Genomic DNA, 16,822 nt, shown 5'->3' on the forward strand with positions numbered 1-16,822 from the left:
TAAAGGCTGCAACCCAAGAGCGCTTCAGTGTTGCCCCTCTGCTTCTTTCAATGACCCTGCCTTCTCCCTATCCCGGTTCTTCAGCCCTCAAAAAATTACACATTGAGGGCTCTCCCAACAAGTAACATATTATATTTCCCCAAATAAAGCTAAGAGTGATATCAGAGAAACAGCTAAGGTGAACGTCTCTGGTTTGCAAGGCCAGTCATCCACAGCACAAAAGATCTACTTTGTGTAAAAGCTGTGATCCTTTACTCATCTGGGCCACCAAGGCTAATCTTTTTTTTTTTTTTGTGGTACGTGGGCCTTTCACTGTTGTGGCCTCTCCCGTTGCGGAGCACAGGCTCCGGACGTGCAGGCTCAGCGGCCATGGCTCACGGGCCCAGCCGCTCCGCAGCATGTGGGATCTTCCCGGACCAGGGCACGAACCCATGTCCTCTGCGTCGGCAGGCGGACTCTCAACCACTGCGTCACCAGGGAAGCCCAAGGCTACTCTTAATGCTCTCCATTTTTTCAGACTCAAAATTACCTAATCTATCTGAATCAGACAGTTTGGGCAGGGGTGAGGATGAGCGAGCTGCAGGAACCAAGTGGGAATTTTGCCTTATTCTGTAAGATTTTTCTAGAAGAAGGTTCCATTGCTACTTGTCACAATCCTTAGAGTCAGAAAGAAACTGGTGTTTGCCAGACCTCAACATAGGTACTAATACCTAAGTACTAGCTTTCCAAGGAAAATAAAAATGCATTTAACATTTTAGGAAGTTAAAGTAAGGAATCCAAACACCCTATGTTATATAGATTACAAAATCTTACACAAACATGAAAACAATAAACTTAGCCAAAATAAAGGTGTTCTGTGATTAAAAAAAAATCAAACATGCAAATTTAAAAAAAAAAGGCTTACTAGGATCTGTCTTGTGTCTAGAGCCTAACATCTTGTTAACTAATAACTGCATAAGACTACCAAGATGACCGGCAAAGCTGAGCTCAACCAGGGCAATATTAACATATTAGGAGAGGGGCGGAGTCAAGATGGCATACTAGGAGGATGGAGAATTTCTGTCTCCGCACAACTAGGGCACCTACCAGGCACAGTGGGGGACCATGGACACCTAAGGGGATGAGAGGAACCCCCAGCGACCGAGTAGAACGTGGGGCATGGGGGGAGTGAGGGGGGAGGAGAAGTGGAGGCAGGACGGGACTGGCGCCCGAGGGGCAGCTGGGGGAGGGGAAGGGATCCCACGCCCGAAGGGGGGAATTGTGGGACCATTGAGAGGGCAGAGGATCAAAAGGGAGCGTGGCCAGGTTTCCCCTGCCCACCGAGGCCCCCTCCAGCCGTGGGTCCTGAGGGAGTAGGAGGGAGGTAAGGGGGAGCAAAAATAAAGGCCAGACCTATGGGACCGGCACCCCTGAGGGGCAGCTGGGGGAGGGGAGGAGTTCCTACAGCCAGAGAGGCCCTCCCATGGTTAGGGATCCAGCGGGGATGAGGGAGACTGTTGGTGGGGGGGCGTGGAGGAACGGAAGGGAATGTGGCCAGTGCTTTCCCTGTCCACTTAGGCACCGGGGAGCCTCTTGGGCTCCTGGGCCTAATCCTCTGCCCTCAGAGCCTCCCTCCTGCCGTGCAGAACACAAGCCCCACCCCTACACCCCCACCCAGGGCCCCGCCTCCACACTCAAAGATGCCCTCTGAGAACCCCTCCAACTGCGCTGGGCCTAAACCCCACCCACACTCCCCCACCCAGGGCCCCGCCTCCACACTCCGGGGAACTCCACAGCTGGAAGGCCCTCCTTTGGAGATGCTGCCTCTCCCCTTAAGGCGCAGGTCCTAAGCAGAGGCCCCGCCCCACGCTCAAACACCACCCCCAACCCCACCTAGGCTCCACCCCACCTTAAACCCCACCCCTAAGTTCCACCCCCACCTAAACTCTGCCCCCATAGCCAAGGCTTTTGTTTTTTTCTTCTTTTTTCCTCTTTTAGACTGGGGTTCTGTTTTACCTTTTTGATTCATTTATATTTTATTTTTTTCTAATAAATCTTTTACTTTTCTAATTTTATATTATTCTTTATACTATGTTATTGTTCTCCTTTTGGCTTGTTCCCTCCCCCCCTTTCTTTCTGTTGTGGTTTTATTTTACCTTGTTGCAGTTGTTTCAATTATACTTTTATTTTTCCTAATATATTTTTTATCTTTCTAATTTTATTTTGCTTTTTATTCCTGTTATTATATTGCTCCTTGTTTTATTTTTGTTTTTTTGGTCATGCCACGCGGCTTGCAGGATCTTGGTTCCCGGGCCAGAGGCTGGGCCCGAGCTCCTGCGGTGGGAGCTCCAAGTCCAAACTGCTAGACTAATAGAACCTCAGACCCCAGGGAATATTAGTCGGAGTGAGGTCTCCCAGAGGTCCTCATCTCAGCACCAAGAGCTGGCTCTATCCAACTGCCTTCAAACTCTAGTGCTGGAGGCCTCAGGCCAAACAAACATCCAGTAAGACACAAATACAGCCCCACCCATCAAAAAAAAAAAAAAAAAAAAGAAACGACAAAAAAATATGTTACAGACAAACGAGCAAGGTAAACAACTACAAGACCAAATAAATGAAGATGAAATAGGCAACCTACCTGAAAAAGAATTCAGAGCAATGAGAGTAAAGATAATCCAAAATCTCAGAAACAGAATGGAAAAAATAAAACAAACATTCAACATGGATCCAGAAGAACTAAACAGCAAACAAACAGTGATGAACAACACAATAAATGAAATTAAAAGTACTCAAGAAGGAATTAATAGCAGAATAACCGAGGCAGAAAAACGGATACGTGAGCTGGAAGACAAAATGGTGGAAATAACTGCCAGGGAGCAGAATAAAGAAAAAAGAATGAAAAGAATTGAGGACAGTCTCAGAGCCCTCTGGGAAAACATTAAACACACCAACATTTGAATCATAGGGGTCCCAAAAGAAGAAGAGAAAAGAAAGGGTCTGAGAAAATATTTGAAAAGATCACAGTCGAAAACCTCCCTGTGTGGGAAAGGAAATAGTCAATCAAGTCCAGGAAGTGCAGAGAGTCCCATACAGGATAAACCCAAAGAGAAACATGCCAAGACACATGTTAATCAAACTATCAAAAATTAAATACAAAGAAAAAATATTAAAAGCAGCAAGGGAAAAACAACAAATAACATACAAGGGAATCCCCACAAGGTTAACAGCTGATTTTTCAGCAGAAACTCTGCAAGCCCTAAGGGAGTGGCAGGGCATATTTAAAGTGATGAAAATTGGAAAAACCTACAAACAAGATTACTCTACCCAGCAAGGATCTCATTCAGATTCAATGGAGAAATCAAAAGCTTTACAGACAAGCAAAAGCTAAGAGAATTCAGCACCACCAAACCAGCTTCACAGCAAATGCTAAAGGAACTTCTCTAAGCAAGAAACACAAGAGGAAAAAAACCCCACAAAAAAATCCTCAAATCAATTCAGAAAATGGTAATATGAACGTACATATCAATAATCACCTTGAATCTAAATGGATTAAATGCTCCAACCAAAAGACACAGACTGACTGAATGGGTACAAGATTCTGATATATGCTGTCTAAAAGAGACCCACTTCAGACATAGGGACGCATATAGACTGAAAGTGAGGGGATGGAAAACGGTATTCCATGCAAATGGAAATCACAAGAAAGGTGGAGCAGCAATACTCATATCAGATAAAATAGACTTTAAAATAAAGACTGTTACAAGAGATAAGGAATGACACTACATAATGATCAGGGATCAGTCCAAGAAGAAAACATAACAATTATAAATATTTCTGCATCCAACACAGGAGCACCTCAACACATAGGTAAATGACAACAGCCATAAAAGCAGAAATCGACAGTAACACAATAATAGTTGGGGACTTTAACACCCCACTTACACCAATAGACAGATCATCCAGACAGAAAATAAATAAGGAAACACAAGCTTTAAATGAAACAACAGACCAGACAGACTTAACTGATATTTTTAGGACATTTCACCAGAAAGCAGAAGAATACACTTTCTTCGCAAGTGCACACAGAACGTTCTCCAGAATAGATCACATTTTGGGTCACAAATCAAACTTGGAAAAGTTAAGAAAACTGAAATCGTATCAAGCATCTTTCCCAACCACAACGCTATGAGATTAGAAATCAACTACAGTAAAAAAACAGTAAAAAATACACAAATACTTGGAGGCTAAACAGTGTGCTGCTAAATAACCAAGAGATCACTGAAGAAACCAAAGAAGAAATGAAAAAATACCTAGAAACAAATAACAACGAAAACACAATGAGCCAGAGACTAGGGGATGCAGCAAAAGCAGTTCTAAGAGGGAAGTTCATAGCTATTCAAGCTCACCTCAAGAAACAAGAAAAATCTCAAACAAACAATCTAACTTTACACCTAAAGCAACCAGAAAAAGAACAAAGAAAACCCAAAATTAGTAGAAGGAAAGAAATCATAAATCAGAGCAGATATAAATGAAATAGAAACAAAGAAAACAATAGCAAAGATCAATAAAACTAAAAGAATACTCTTTGAGAAGATAAACAAAATTGATAAACCGTTAGCCAGACTCATCAAGAAAAAATGGAGAAGACGCAAATCAATAAAATTAGAAACGAAAATGGAGAGATTACAACTGACACGGCAGAAATACGAAAGATCGTAAGAGACTACTACAAGCAACGATATGCCAATAAAACAAACAACCTGAAAGAAATGGACAAATTCTTGGAAAAGTACAACCTTCCAAGATTGAACCAGGGAGAATTAGAAAATATAAACAGACCAATCACAGGTAATGAAATTGAAACTGTGATTGAAAATCTTCCAACCAACAAAAGTCCAGGACCAGATGGCTTCACAGGTGAATTCTATCAAACATTTAGAGGAGAGTTAACACCTATCCTTCTCAAACTCTTCCAAAAAATTGCGGAGGGAGGAACACTCCCAAACTCGTTCTGAGGCCACCATCACCCTGATACCAAAACCAGAAAAGGATATCATAAAAAAATAAAATTATAGACCAATATCGCTGATGAATATAGATGCAAAAATCCTGAACAAAATATTAGCAAACAGAATCCAACAACACATTAAAAGGATCATACACCATGATCAAGTGGGATTTATCCCAGGGATGCAAGGATTCTTCAATATACACAAATCAATCAATGTGATACACCACATTAACAAGTTAAGGAATAAAAATCATATGATCATCTCAATAGATGCAGAAAAAGCTTCTGACAAAATTCCACACACATTTATGATAAAAACTCTCCAGAAAATGGGAACAGAGGGAACCTACCTCAACATAATAAAGGCCATATATGACAACCCACAGCAAGCATCATACTCAATGGTGAAAAACTGAAAGCATTTCCACTAGGATCAGGAACAAGACAAGGATGTCCACTCTTGCCGCTCTTATTCAACATTGTTTTGGAAGTTCTAGCCACAATAATCAGAGAAGAAAAAGAAATAAGAGGAATACAAATTGGAAAAGAAGTAAAACTGTCATTATTTGCTGATGACATGATACTATACATAGAAAATCCTAAAGATGCCACCAGAAAACTACTAGAACTAATCAATGAGTTTGGTAAGGTTGCAGGATACAAAATTAATGCACAGAAATCTCTGGCATTCCTAGATATTAACAATGAAAAATGAGAAAGAGAAATGAAGGAAACAATCCCATTTACCATCACAACAAAAAGAATAAAATACCTAGGAATAAACCTACCTAAGAAGGCAAAAGACCTGTACTCAGAAAACTATAAAACACTGTTGAAAGAAATCAAAGATAACATAAACAGATGGAGAGATATAACATGCTCCTGGATTGGAAGAATCAATAGTGTGAAAATGACTATACTACCCAAAGCAATCTACATGTTCAGTGCAGTCCCTATCAAATTACCAATGGCATTTTTCACAGAACTAGAACAAGAAATTTTACAATTTGTATGGAAACAAAAAAGACCCCGAATAGCCAAAGCAATCTTGAGAAAGAAAAATGGAGCTGGAGGAATCAGGCTCCCAGACATCAGACTATACTACAAAGCTACAGTAATCAAGACAGTATGGTACTGGCACAAAAACAGAAATACAGATCAATGGAACAAGACAGAAAGCCCAGAGATAAACCCACATACATATGGTCACCTTATCTTTGAAAAAGGAGGCAAGAATATACAATGGAGAAAAGACAGCCTCTTCAATAAGTGGTGCTGGGAAAAATGGACAGCTACATGTAAAAGAATGAAATTAGAACACACCCTAACACCATACACAAAAATAAACTCAAAATGGATTAAAGACCTAAATGTAAGGCCAGACACTATCAAACTCTTAGAGGAAAACATAGGCAGAACACTCTATGACATAAATCACAGCAAGATCCTTTTGACCCACCTCCTAGAGTAAGGGAAATAAAAACAAAAATAAACAAATGGGACCTAATAAAACTTAAAAGCTTTTGCACAGCAAGGGAAACCATAAACAAGATTAAAAGACAACCCTCAAAATGGGAGAAAATATTTGCAAATGAAGCAACTGACAAAGGACTGATCTCCAAAATATACAAGTAGCTCATGCAGCTCAATATCAAAGTAACAAACAACCCAATCCAAAAATGGGCAGAAGACCTAAAGAGACACTTCTCCTAAGAAGATACACAGATTGCCAACAAACACATGAAAGAATGCTCAACATCACCAATCATTAGAGAAATGCAAATCAAAACTACAATGAGGTATCACCTCACACCAGTCAGAATGGCCATCATCAAAAACTCTACAAACAATAAATGCCGGAGAGGGTGTAGAGAAAAGGGAACCCTCCTACACTGTTGGTGGGAATGTAAATTGATACAGCCACTATGGAGAACAGTATGGAGGTTCCTTAAAAAACTAAAAACAGAACTGCCGTATGACCCAGCAATCCCACTACTGGGCATATACCCTGAGAAAACCATAATTCAAAAAGAGTCATGTACCACAATGTTCACTGCAGCACTATTTACAATAGCCAGGACATGGAAGCAACCTAAGTGTCCATCGATAGATGAATGGATAAAGAAGATGTAGCACATATATACAATGGAATATTACTCAGTCAAAAAGAAATAAAATTGAACTATTTGTAGTGAGGTGGATGGACCTAGAATCTGTCATACAGAGTGAAGTAAGTCAGAAAGAGAAAAACAAATATCGTATGCTAACGCATATATATGGAATTTTAAAAAGCAGTACTGATGAACCCAGTGGCAGGACAGGAATAAAGACGCAGACATAGAGAACAGACTTCAGGGCATGGGGGAAAGGGGAAGCTGGGATGCAGTGAGAGAGTAGCATTGGCGCATATACACTACCAAATGTAAAATGGACAGCTAGTGGGAAGCTGCTTCATAGCACAGGGAGATCAGCTCAGTGCTTTGTGATGACCTAGAAGAATGGGATAGGGAGGGTGGGAGGGAGGCTCAAGAGGGAGGGGATATGGCGATATATGTATACATATAGCTGATGCACTTTGTTGTACAGCAGAAACTAACACAACAATTGTAAAGCATTTATACTCCAATAAAGATGTGAAAAAAAATACTACTATATACCTTATTCAGCTCAGGAAGTACGTGGTCTTCCGTCATTCTCAACATTGCTGAAAATATAAATTTTAAAGCTATCTTTAAAGGGAAACTACAAACATAATTTTAATTATAGATGCATTTCAAAAAATAAATGTATTTCACTGGACTACATTTTCCATTTTCAACAGCTTCTTGTCACCAAGGAAAACTTATTTTTCTTCGAAGAACTAAAAGAATTTAAATTTGATTTATATTTTCAGGTTCAAAATGGTTGGGTATAGCCATCCTAAACTATTATTTTTCATTTTCTCCTTCAATTCAACCCACTGCCACTCCAGACAAAGAAACCTAACTGCTGCCTTGAGCTAAGACTACGTGTGTAGGGATTCCTCCTAACTCGGTGATGTTTCTTCTCTTAAAATGTGCAAGCAGTTCTTTCCTCCAAAAGTCTCAGAATACCAAAAAGATGTATTTCTTTCCCTTGGGCTTTTTTGCTACATGAAGATATTTGCACTAAGACTTATGTGTGTAAACACACACTTACATGTGTGTATATATATATTTATATACTTTCTTTAATATTGTGGTTGGTTCTTTTTGTTCTTTCATAGGGGTGTCTTTATCAATACTGTGTTTTCTATACATTACATCCACCTAAGTCAAGAAGTATGCTGCATGTGCTTTTGCATAGTTTTGAATATGCTTATGTTTGGCTGAGAAAGAGCATGTTGGACATTATTCTGCAAATATGGATTATTTTAAGAAACTGTTTTTAATTAATTCAAACTTCTAAATTATCTGAAAAACCAGCCATAATCTAGGTTCCACTAATTCATTTATCCATCCAAAAATTAATTATTGAGTGTAATATAGGTACTAGGGATACAGCAGTATAAAAGAAGTCCCTGCCTTCAGGGAGACTGCATTTTACACAAGAGCAAACCAAGGTTAGAGCGCTAACTAGTGGCAGCACCCAGTTACAGTTAGGTCTCCAGTTCTCCAATCCAGTGTGCTTTGCTCTAATGATAAGGACTGAGCAGTAATTCATTTATCTTCTAATGCAGCTTCTTATTACAGTTAGGACAAGCAATAAGAATATAAACTGCCTAATTACTCCAATAATTATCAGTAAAACCAAGCTACTACTTCTGTAAAAGAAAGTCACTTCTAAGGTTTCGTTTAATTTTAACATTGTAATTTATTCTAATTAACTCTGATATTAAACAGGCTGGCCTGATAAACACTCTGGCTCCCCATTCTGGCTAGTGTTGGTATGGTTTTGAGAAAAATATAAGAATTTTAAATGTCAACATCTACAGATCGCTTTCATTTTTTTATTGAAAGCAATTGTACTAGGCTAACAAATATGAAAAGTCTGTTTTAAAAATATGAGAATTAAAGATCTGGGCATTTGTTTCAAGGATATTAGCACATTATAGGTAATTTACTTTCTATTTTACTCTTTAGAATTTTAACAAATATGGGATAAATTCCATTTACGACTAAATTTTGCATATGTTGGAGGAAAATGTATGCTAAATTATTTCAAAGATATTAATAGAGGTCACAAAAATAGCAGTACAAATGGACCTAAATAAAATATGCATATCCTGTAGAGTGAGCATTAAAACATTTAGTATCAAGTCAGTAACTATTTGTTAATTACCTACAAATGCAAAGATACTGTGGAGACATAAAGAAAGGCCACAAGTGGTCTGCATTCTATTTAGCTAGGGCATCACTGTCCAATAGAAGAGATAACGGAAATGTTCTAGCTCTGTGCTGTTCAACATGGTAGCCACTAACCACATGTGGCTCCTGAGCACTTAAAATGTGGCTAGCATGACTAAGGGACTGCGTTTATAATTCTACATAACTTCAGCTAATTGAAACAGCCATACATGACTAGTGGCTACCATAATGAAGGGCACAGATCTAGAGACAGAAGACCAAAGTATAAAACAGGAGCTAAGCTATTCAAGGGCAGAGGTTTTGTCTTATTTTTTCTCCCCCCTTTCCCCCAAATCTAACACCTAACAATACGTAATACAAAGCAGAGATTTAAAGAATGTTATTTTAACCTAAGGAGACATTACAAGGTAAATAAGGGTCAATTCTCAGTGAGTGACAGAGACAATCAATGCTAGAAGGTGTATCTGAGGGGGTGGAGATGGGTGGGTGTATAGAAGAAATAAGACTGGCCATGTGTTGAAAACTGCTGAAACTGAGTGACGAGTAGAAGGCAGGTCACTTATACTATTCTCTTTACTTCAATAGGTATTTAAAATTTACTACAGTAATTGAAATATGCTAAACTGATACTCCCACAATTTTTTTAAAAAGTGTTAAAAATACAAGAATGCTTCATTCAATTCACTTACCCACATACAGCCACCGAAAAAATGCTTTGAAGTTTTTCATACTGCTATCTATAACTCTAGAAGATAAAAATAAATCAGAAATGAAATTATTATATGGGGTTCATGTATCATTGTTCAATTACTGTAGAATATAATAACCCTTTTTGTTCTACTATATCCTATCTGGATGACATTTAAGCCTTTACAACAGATTTAACAAATAAAACACATACCCAAAAATAAAATTTCAAAAAAGCAAATCCTGATTCTCTTAAAAAAAAACGCAAGTAACTCAGATTCTAACTGATTATAACAGCCTTGCCACAAACTGTGTAACAGTCTTTCCTTTCCGGTCACTCAGTAAAGTACGAAATCCTTTTCTAACTTTGGAAATAAAAGAAATCAGAAAAAAAGTTTCCAGCACCATTCTCAGTTTAAAAAAAAATACTCACTGATCAGTAAGAAGAAAAAAACATCAAACACAAAAGAAAATCATTATTATAAACTTGTAATATGTCACTACCACTAGCTCTGATATCAACAGACATTACTTTTGGAAGTTGATTTTTTATCCTTACAGTAATGAATCTCAAAATTTGAATTTCCTTGGGCTTTACACAAATGTACCCCCAAGATTAAGGGTTATAAGTGGAAGTCATCTTCCCTTTGATGAAACTGTCTCTGAATATAAAGATGGATATCATTTTTTTAAAAACCTCTTTAAGCTCACATCTGTAAGATAATTACTCTAAGCAAATAATATGTGCACTTTTCACCCCTAAATCTCAAAGTCCCGTCCAAGCATTAAATGTCATAAATACTACTGGAGAAGTAGGTCAGCATCATTAACCTTTCTGTACACAGTAAAACACCTGACATAAAAGACTGTAACATCTCTTGCGTTACCAAGCACTATGGTCAAAATTGTCTTGCAGCAAAAATGAAAAACAGAAAAGACGTTCCTTTCTGTCTTTCCCAGTCAATACTCTCACCCCAACCCCCAGGCAACCACTGATCTATTATAGGCTAACGTCAAAGTTCTCACTGCCTCAGTTTCTCCATTATAACCTAAAATAATGCTATATTCTACTTAGCTCAAAGGAGGAAGAAGTTAAATCAAAAACTACCTTCCACTGAAAGGTGAAAGGTGATCACAGAAAGCTTAATATTTTATGTTTACTCTCTGCAAATACGAGGAACCAAAAAATTATTCAACATTCAGGAAAAGGAATATCATTTCTCCTCCTGCTTTGTTCTTTGAGTACACACATCTGTAATAAGCTCTACCTTCTAAAAGCCCATTAGGGGCTTCCCTGGTGGCGCAGCAGTTAAGAATCCGCCTGCCAATGTAGGGGACATGGGTTTGAGCCCTGGTCCGGGAAGATCCCACATGCCACAGAGCAACTAAGCCCGTGTGCCACAACTACTGAGCCTGCGCTCTAGAGCCTGTGAGCCACAACTACTGAAGCCCGTGCGCCTAGAGCCTGTGCTCTGCAACAAGAGAAGCCACTGCAATGAGAGGCCTGCGCACTGCAACGAAGAGTAGCCCCGCTCGCTGCAACTAGAGGAAGCCCGTGCACAGCAACGAAGACCCAACACAGCCAAAAATAAATAAATAAATTCATTTAAAAAAATAAAAGCCCATTAAAATGATGGTGGATTGGTGGGGAGAGGTGGATGTGTTATAAACTCACACACAAAAAGAGGACACTAGAAAAAAATTTTTTTTGAGTTTCAGAAATGTCAAAAGCCGACAGAAGACTAGTGATTTGGTGAAGGTCACCAGAGGCGGCCACATGCCAGGCATTGTGGAAAGAGAGCAGCAAGGAGTCATCCACCCGGCAGACGCCAAGGATACTCAGTCCTTAGAAACATCAAGTTCAACAGAAGACATTAGGATGACATCTGGGGCTGGACAAAGGAGGACAAACTGAAACACAGAGTGGCCAATACACTCTTTCCCCCAAAATATGAATGCCTAGGCATTTACTTCCTTCCAGACAAAAACAGAGTTCTTCAAAGAAGCTGAATAAACTGGGAAGAGCCAAGGCGGTCTGGGTCGGCACTGGCTGCCCACAGCACAGGTCCGCATGCTCTGGCACTCATGCTGGCTTTGGGCCGCTCTGCACCCAGCAATTCCAGGCCACTTTAAACTGCCTCACGAATAAATATGAGTAAACAATTGGGCATCATCAGGTTTTTGAAGAAAGCTTGCAACAAGAGACCAAAATAAAAAGCAAAGTGACACACAAAGAGGATAATTCAGGGAGCAGCAGAGATTTTTTAAAACTCTAATTAACGTCCTCAGAGAGCTGTGGGAAGATGTCACATCCACAAAGCAAGAGCACAGCTTTGAAAAATGATTAAACAAATAAGAAAACACTTAGAAATTAAAAGACGGGACTGCCATAATAAGACATTTAATAGCATGGTTCAGGTCAAAGGTCTCGTCCTCCACTCCACCTGGGCTATTTATTCTAAAGTTCCCACCCTAGACCTTCATTACCAACGTGAACCTTTTGTAAAAATTTATTTATTTATTATTTTTGGCTGCGTTGGGTCTTCGTTGCTGCACATGGGCTTTCTCTAGTTGCAGCAAGCGGCAGCTACTCTTTGTTGCGGTGCATGGGCTTCTCATTGTGGTGGCTTCTTTTGCTGTGGAGCACGGGCTCTAGGCACGCGGGCTTCAGTAGCTGTGGCACGCAGGCTCAGTAGTTGCAGCTTGTGGGCTCTCTAGAGCGCAGGCTCCGCAGTTGTGGAGCACGAGCCTAGTTGCTCTGTGGCATGTGGGATCTTCCCTGACCAGGGCTCGAACCCATGTCCCCTGCATTGGCAGGCGGATTCTTAACCACTGCGCCACCAAGGAAGTCCACCAACGTGAACATTTTAAATCTCAATTTAAAGCACCCTGCTCACCAACAACCAGCAACTATCTTTCCAGTGACTTTTCTCCAGTAGCCCAACATTCATCCCACCAAGACTACCACCTACTAGTTCTACCACCTTTCACTGTCTCACACCCCCTCTGTGTCCTCACTTCCCTCCTAAATCAGTACAGATTTGAGGTTTATCATTTTAATCATGCCCTTGCTTCAATTTCTTGCCTCCCCTTTGCTTCCTTTTACTCACCAAGCCTAGTAAATCAAACTGCTCACCTATTCTGTGCTCCCACTCGAGCAGCTGACCCTGGCTGGAGAAAACCACACAGCCATGTTGGCTGGTCTCATTTTAACGCTCCTGGGAACGCTAACCAAGCAGCCCTTAGCACTACTGACAATCCTCCTGCTTCATCAGCCCATTCATGCTCCTACTGTACTAGACAAATGGCTCACACCTCTTCCTTTACTCTCAAAGCTCAATACCACTTCCCCATCCTTACCTTCAGCTGATGACAGAACATTTCATATTTCCACTAAGATAATAAAAACAATTAGAAGTGAACATCCCCAAGCCCTCATTTGCTCATATACCAGCATCTGCGACCCCTGTCTTGGCCTTCTCTCCTATAACTATGGAGGAACTATTTTTCCAGCCCCTTCCCTGACCCACTAAATCCCATCCCCTTTTGAATCCTCTTGCTCTAGCAATCTTCCCTCTCTTTGCCATCTCAACTGTTCCCCTTCAGAAGAACATTTCCATCATAAATAAATATGCTCTAATTTCTCCCATTGTAAAAAGAAAGAAAAACCCAACGACTATTTTTAGATGCTGGCCATTCCCTTTACAGCAAAACTCAAGAGACTACATTTGTTGTTTTCTTTGCATCTGCTCTCATTGTGCATCATACCTGCTCCCATGACTCCACAGAAGTGGCTCTCTTCGAGGTCACCCATCATCTATTCTGGTAATATTCTGATCTATTCCACTTCTGGTCCTCACCTTACTTGACTCAGCAGCATTAGACAACCAATCCCTCATTACTTCTTGCAATGCGTCCTTCACTCAGCCTGCAGGACACCCACTCCTTGGTCTTTCTGCCTCTCTGGTTTCTTTCGCTAGCTCCACATCAACCCCATTTCTAACACTGGAAAGCCCATCACCCAGTCTTCAGATCTCTCCTCTAAGCGCACTAACTATCTCATCCAGGTTCGTGGCTTAAAATAATACCAATGTGCTGATGGCTCCCAAATTTACATTTCCAGCCTGGATCCCTCACTTGAACATAATCTCATACAATCAACAACATGCTGGACAGCTCCACCAGGGTATCTAACAGACATTTCAATTTAATATGCCTAATACATTGACCATGTGATCAAAATTAACATCAATAAGAAGAGGTAGACAGACACTGTTTGCCTCTGGACCTGACACCTTGAGAAGGACACTCCACCGATTATGTAATATTCTGGCCAGGGATGTATAACTTGAATCAAACCATGAAAAAATCAGATAAACCCAAATTGAGGAACATAAAATACATATATATTTCCTATATTCTCCCCCAAGTCTTCCCCATTTCAGTAAATGTTAGTCATACTCTACCAGGTGCTCAGGACCTAAACTCGTAATTATCCGTGACTCCTCTATTTTTACCATCCACACAACCATTCAGCAATCTTGTTATTTCTACTTTCAAAATATATCCAGGTTCTGACCATTTCTGATTCTGACCACCATTTGTCTCATGGCTTCTGTCCCTGCCCTCATATAATCTATTCTCAATACCAAGTAAATAACAAGAGGGATCTCTTTAAACCTAAGTCATATCCTGTCGCTCCACTGCTAGTAACTCCCTAAGAGCTTATTATACTCAGAGTAAAAGCCACAGTCCTTACAACTGCCTATAGGCTCTACACAACCTGTCCCATCCTCTGTGACCTCTTTCAATTCATCCCCTACAACTCACATTGTTGTTCAAGTCACTTTAACTGTAGTGGCTCCTTGAGGTCCCTCATATATGCCATGCATGCTCCAAACTCAAGGCCTTCATATACTTGCTGTCTCCTTTGTCCCCAAAGTAACAGGGCTCACTCCCTCCTCTCTCCAACATCACCTTCTCAGTGAGGCCTTCCCTGACCAAAAAATTGCACCCCTACCCCCAGCATGCCCTAGGTCCTCCTTCCCTCATTAGCTTTTCCCACCACTACTTATCACTATCTGACTTGCTGTATGTTTTAATTATTCATTTCTTTATTGTCTGTCTCATAATGTAAGAATATAATATCTATGAAGGCAAGATTTTTTTTATCAGTTTTGTTTACTGCTATACCCTCAGCATCTAGAATAGTGTTTAAAACATAGTTAAATGCTCAATAATTGTCTATGATGAATGATAGCATTGGATAATTAACTCAAGAAAATTTCACAGGAAATAGAAAAGACAAAGATATTTTAAAAAATGAGAGTAAAAATAAAAGACATAGAAGATCAATCCATGAAGTCTAATATCTGACTAACTAGATTTCTAGAACAAAAATCTAGTTAAAAAAAAAGAGAAGAGGAAATTATCAAAATAATAATACAATATAGAATTCAGGTTAAAATGGCATTTTCTTATTATGAGTACAACAAATGAGAAGACCCACATTTAAAACTCTATTGTGAAATTTCAACATATCAAGGATGAATAAAGCTTTTTAAGAGGAGAAAAAAAATAGCACACAAAGGAATGAGAATCAGAAGCACCAGACCGTCCACTGGCAACAAAAAGGCCAAAATACAAGGGAGCAAAGCTTTGAAAGTTCTATGAGAAAATGAATCCCCCTTCATAATCTATACCCAGTCAAAACCATCAATTAAGTGTGGGTGAAGGAGAAAAGACCCAAAAGGACACACAAAGCTTACCCTCACACATCTGTTTTCTAAGTTACTGGAAGATATTTTCCACAAAGTGATTAAATGAACCAAGAAACAGAGGAGATCCTGGAAGTAAGGATCTAACCCATGAAAGCAATGAAGAAAACGCCAGGGCGATGGCTGCACGAGATGGAGCCCGCACGCAGGCTGGTGCAGGCAGGGGGAGGCTAATGGAGGAGGCAGCAGGGACAGAGGCAGTTCCAGGGGTGTGACACTGCCCCTGAGATGGCGGAGAGCCTGAGGATGTGAGCAAGGCAGAACTGTGCAAGGAGAAAGCAAGCAGAGTCTAGGAAAGACAGACATACAGAGAAGAATAATTTTTCAAAACTGGTAAGTAAAAGAAAGACAGTACAGTCATACAATTTAGAAATATGGAAGTAACCTACAGACCTAAAACCAGAAATAGTTAAAAGGATTCCCTCTGGAAAGAGGACCTGGGGTGAGGATGGGCGGGACAGGAAAATACCACTTTAATGTATGAAACTGCTGTGCTATTGGATTGTTTTAATCATGTAAAGGTATAATTTTGATAAAAACTTAAAAACTCATTTTTAGAAAATCACAACAATTTGCTAGGTTCTTATTTATAAGTAAAAAGTAAAACATTCTCAAGTTAATGATTCCAATATTCAAGTATCCCCAATACTTACTGAAGAAGTTCATTTGCCTTGAGTATGAAAGAACCCACTGCAGTAATAGCATCTAAAAGGAAGTAAATAAATAAATATCATTTGTCAAATAAGTAGGGAGGATTTAATGCATTCTATTGAGGAATTAAATTACCACCTTCAATTCCTGAAGCATCTAGTCCAAGAGGTTCATATTTTTGCTTCCATGAAGCCATTCCTTTCAGTTCACTCAAATGGTATAATAAAGACTCTGAGCCACTATCAAAAACAGAGCAGAAACACCATCGTCAAGGTGGCAGGCAGCTACTATCTTGCTTGAATATTTCTAAGTTTTCAGAAATAAAAACTGAAAGTAACTTTTTCTTTCTATGAGAAATAATTATTTCTCAAAATTATTTTGAAAAGCTGTAG

The 16,822-nt window shown here is 39.7% G+C and overlaps 1 protein-coding gene across 3 annotated transcripts in view; it reads right to left on the reverse strand.

Moving 5' to 3' along the window:
* Nucleotides 1-16,822, reverse strand: part of ANAPC4 (anaphase promoting complex subunit 4) — a 41,313-nt gene that overhangs the window by 10,775 nt on the left and 13,716 nt on the right. For all 3 annotated transcript variants that reach the window (XM_060148409.1, XM_060148408.1, XM_060148410.1), the window contains 4 exons: nt 16,569-16,669; nt 16,433-16,484; nt 10,005-10,060; nt 7,648-7,694 (listed from right to left, as the gene is read on the reverse strand). In XM_060148409.1, the coding sequence (XP_060004392.1) occupies nt 7,648-7,694; nt 10,005-10,060; nt 16,433-16,484; nt 16,569-16,669 (256 nt within the window). The remainder of the gene's footprint in view (nt 1-7,647; nt 7,695-10,004; nt 10,061-16,432; nt 16,485-16,568; nt 16,670-16,822) is intronic.

The sequence above is a fragment of the Lagenorhynchus albirostris genome, chromosome 4 (assembly GCF_949774975.1).
Source record: "Lagenorhynchus albirostris chromosome 4, mLagAlb1.1, whole genome shotgun sequence".
Lineage (NCBI taxonomy): Eukaryota > Metazoa > Chordata > Mammalia > Artiodactyla > Delphinidae > Lagenorhynchus > Lagenorhynchus albirostris.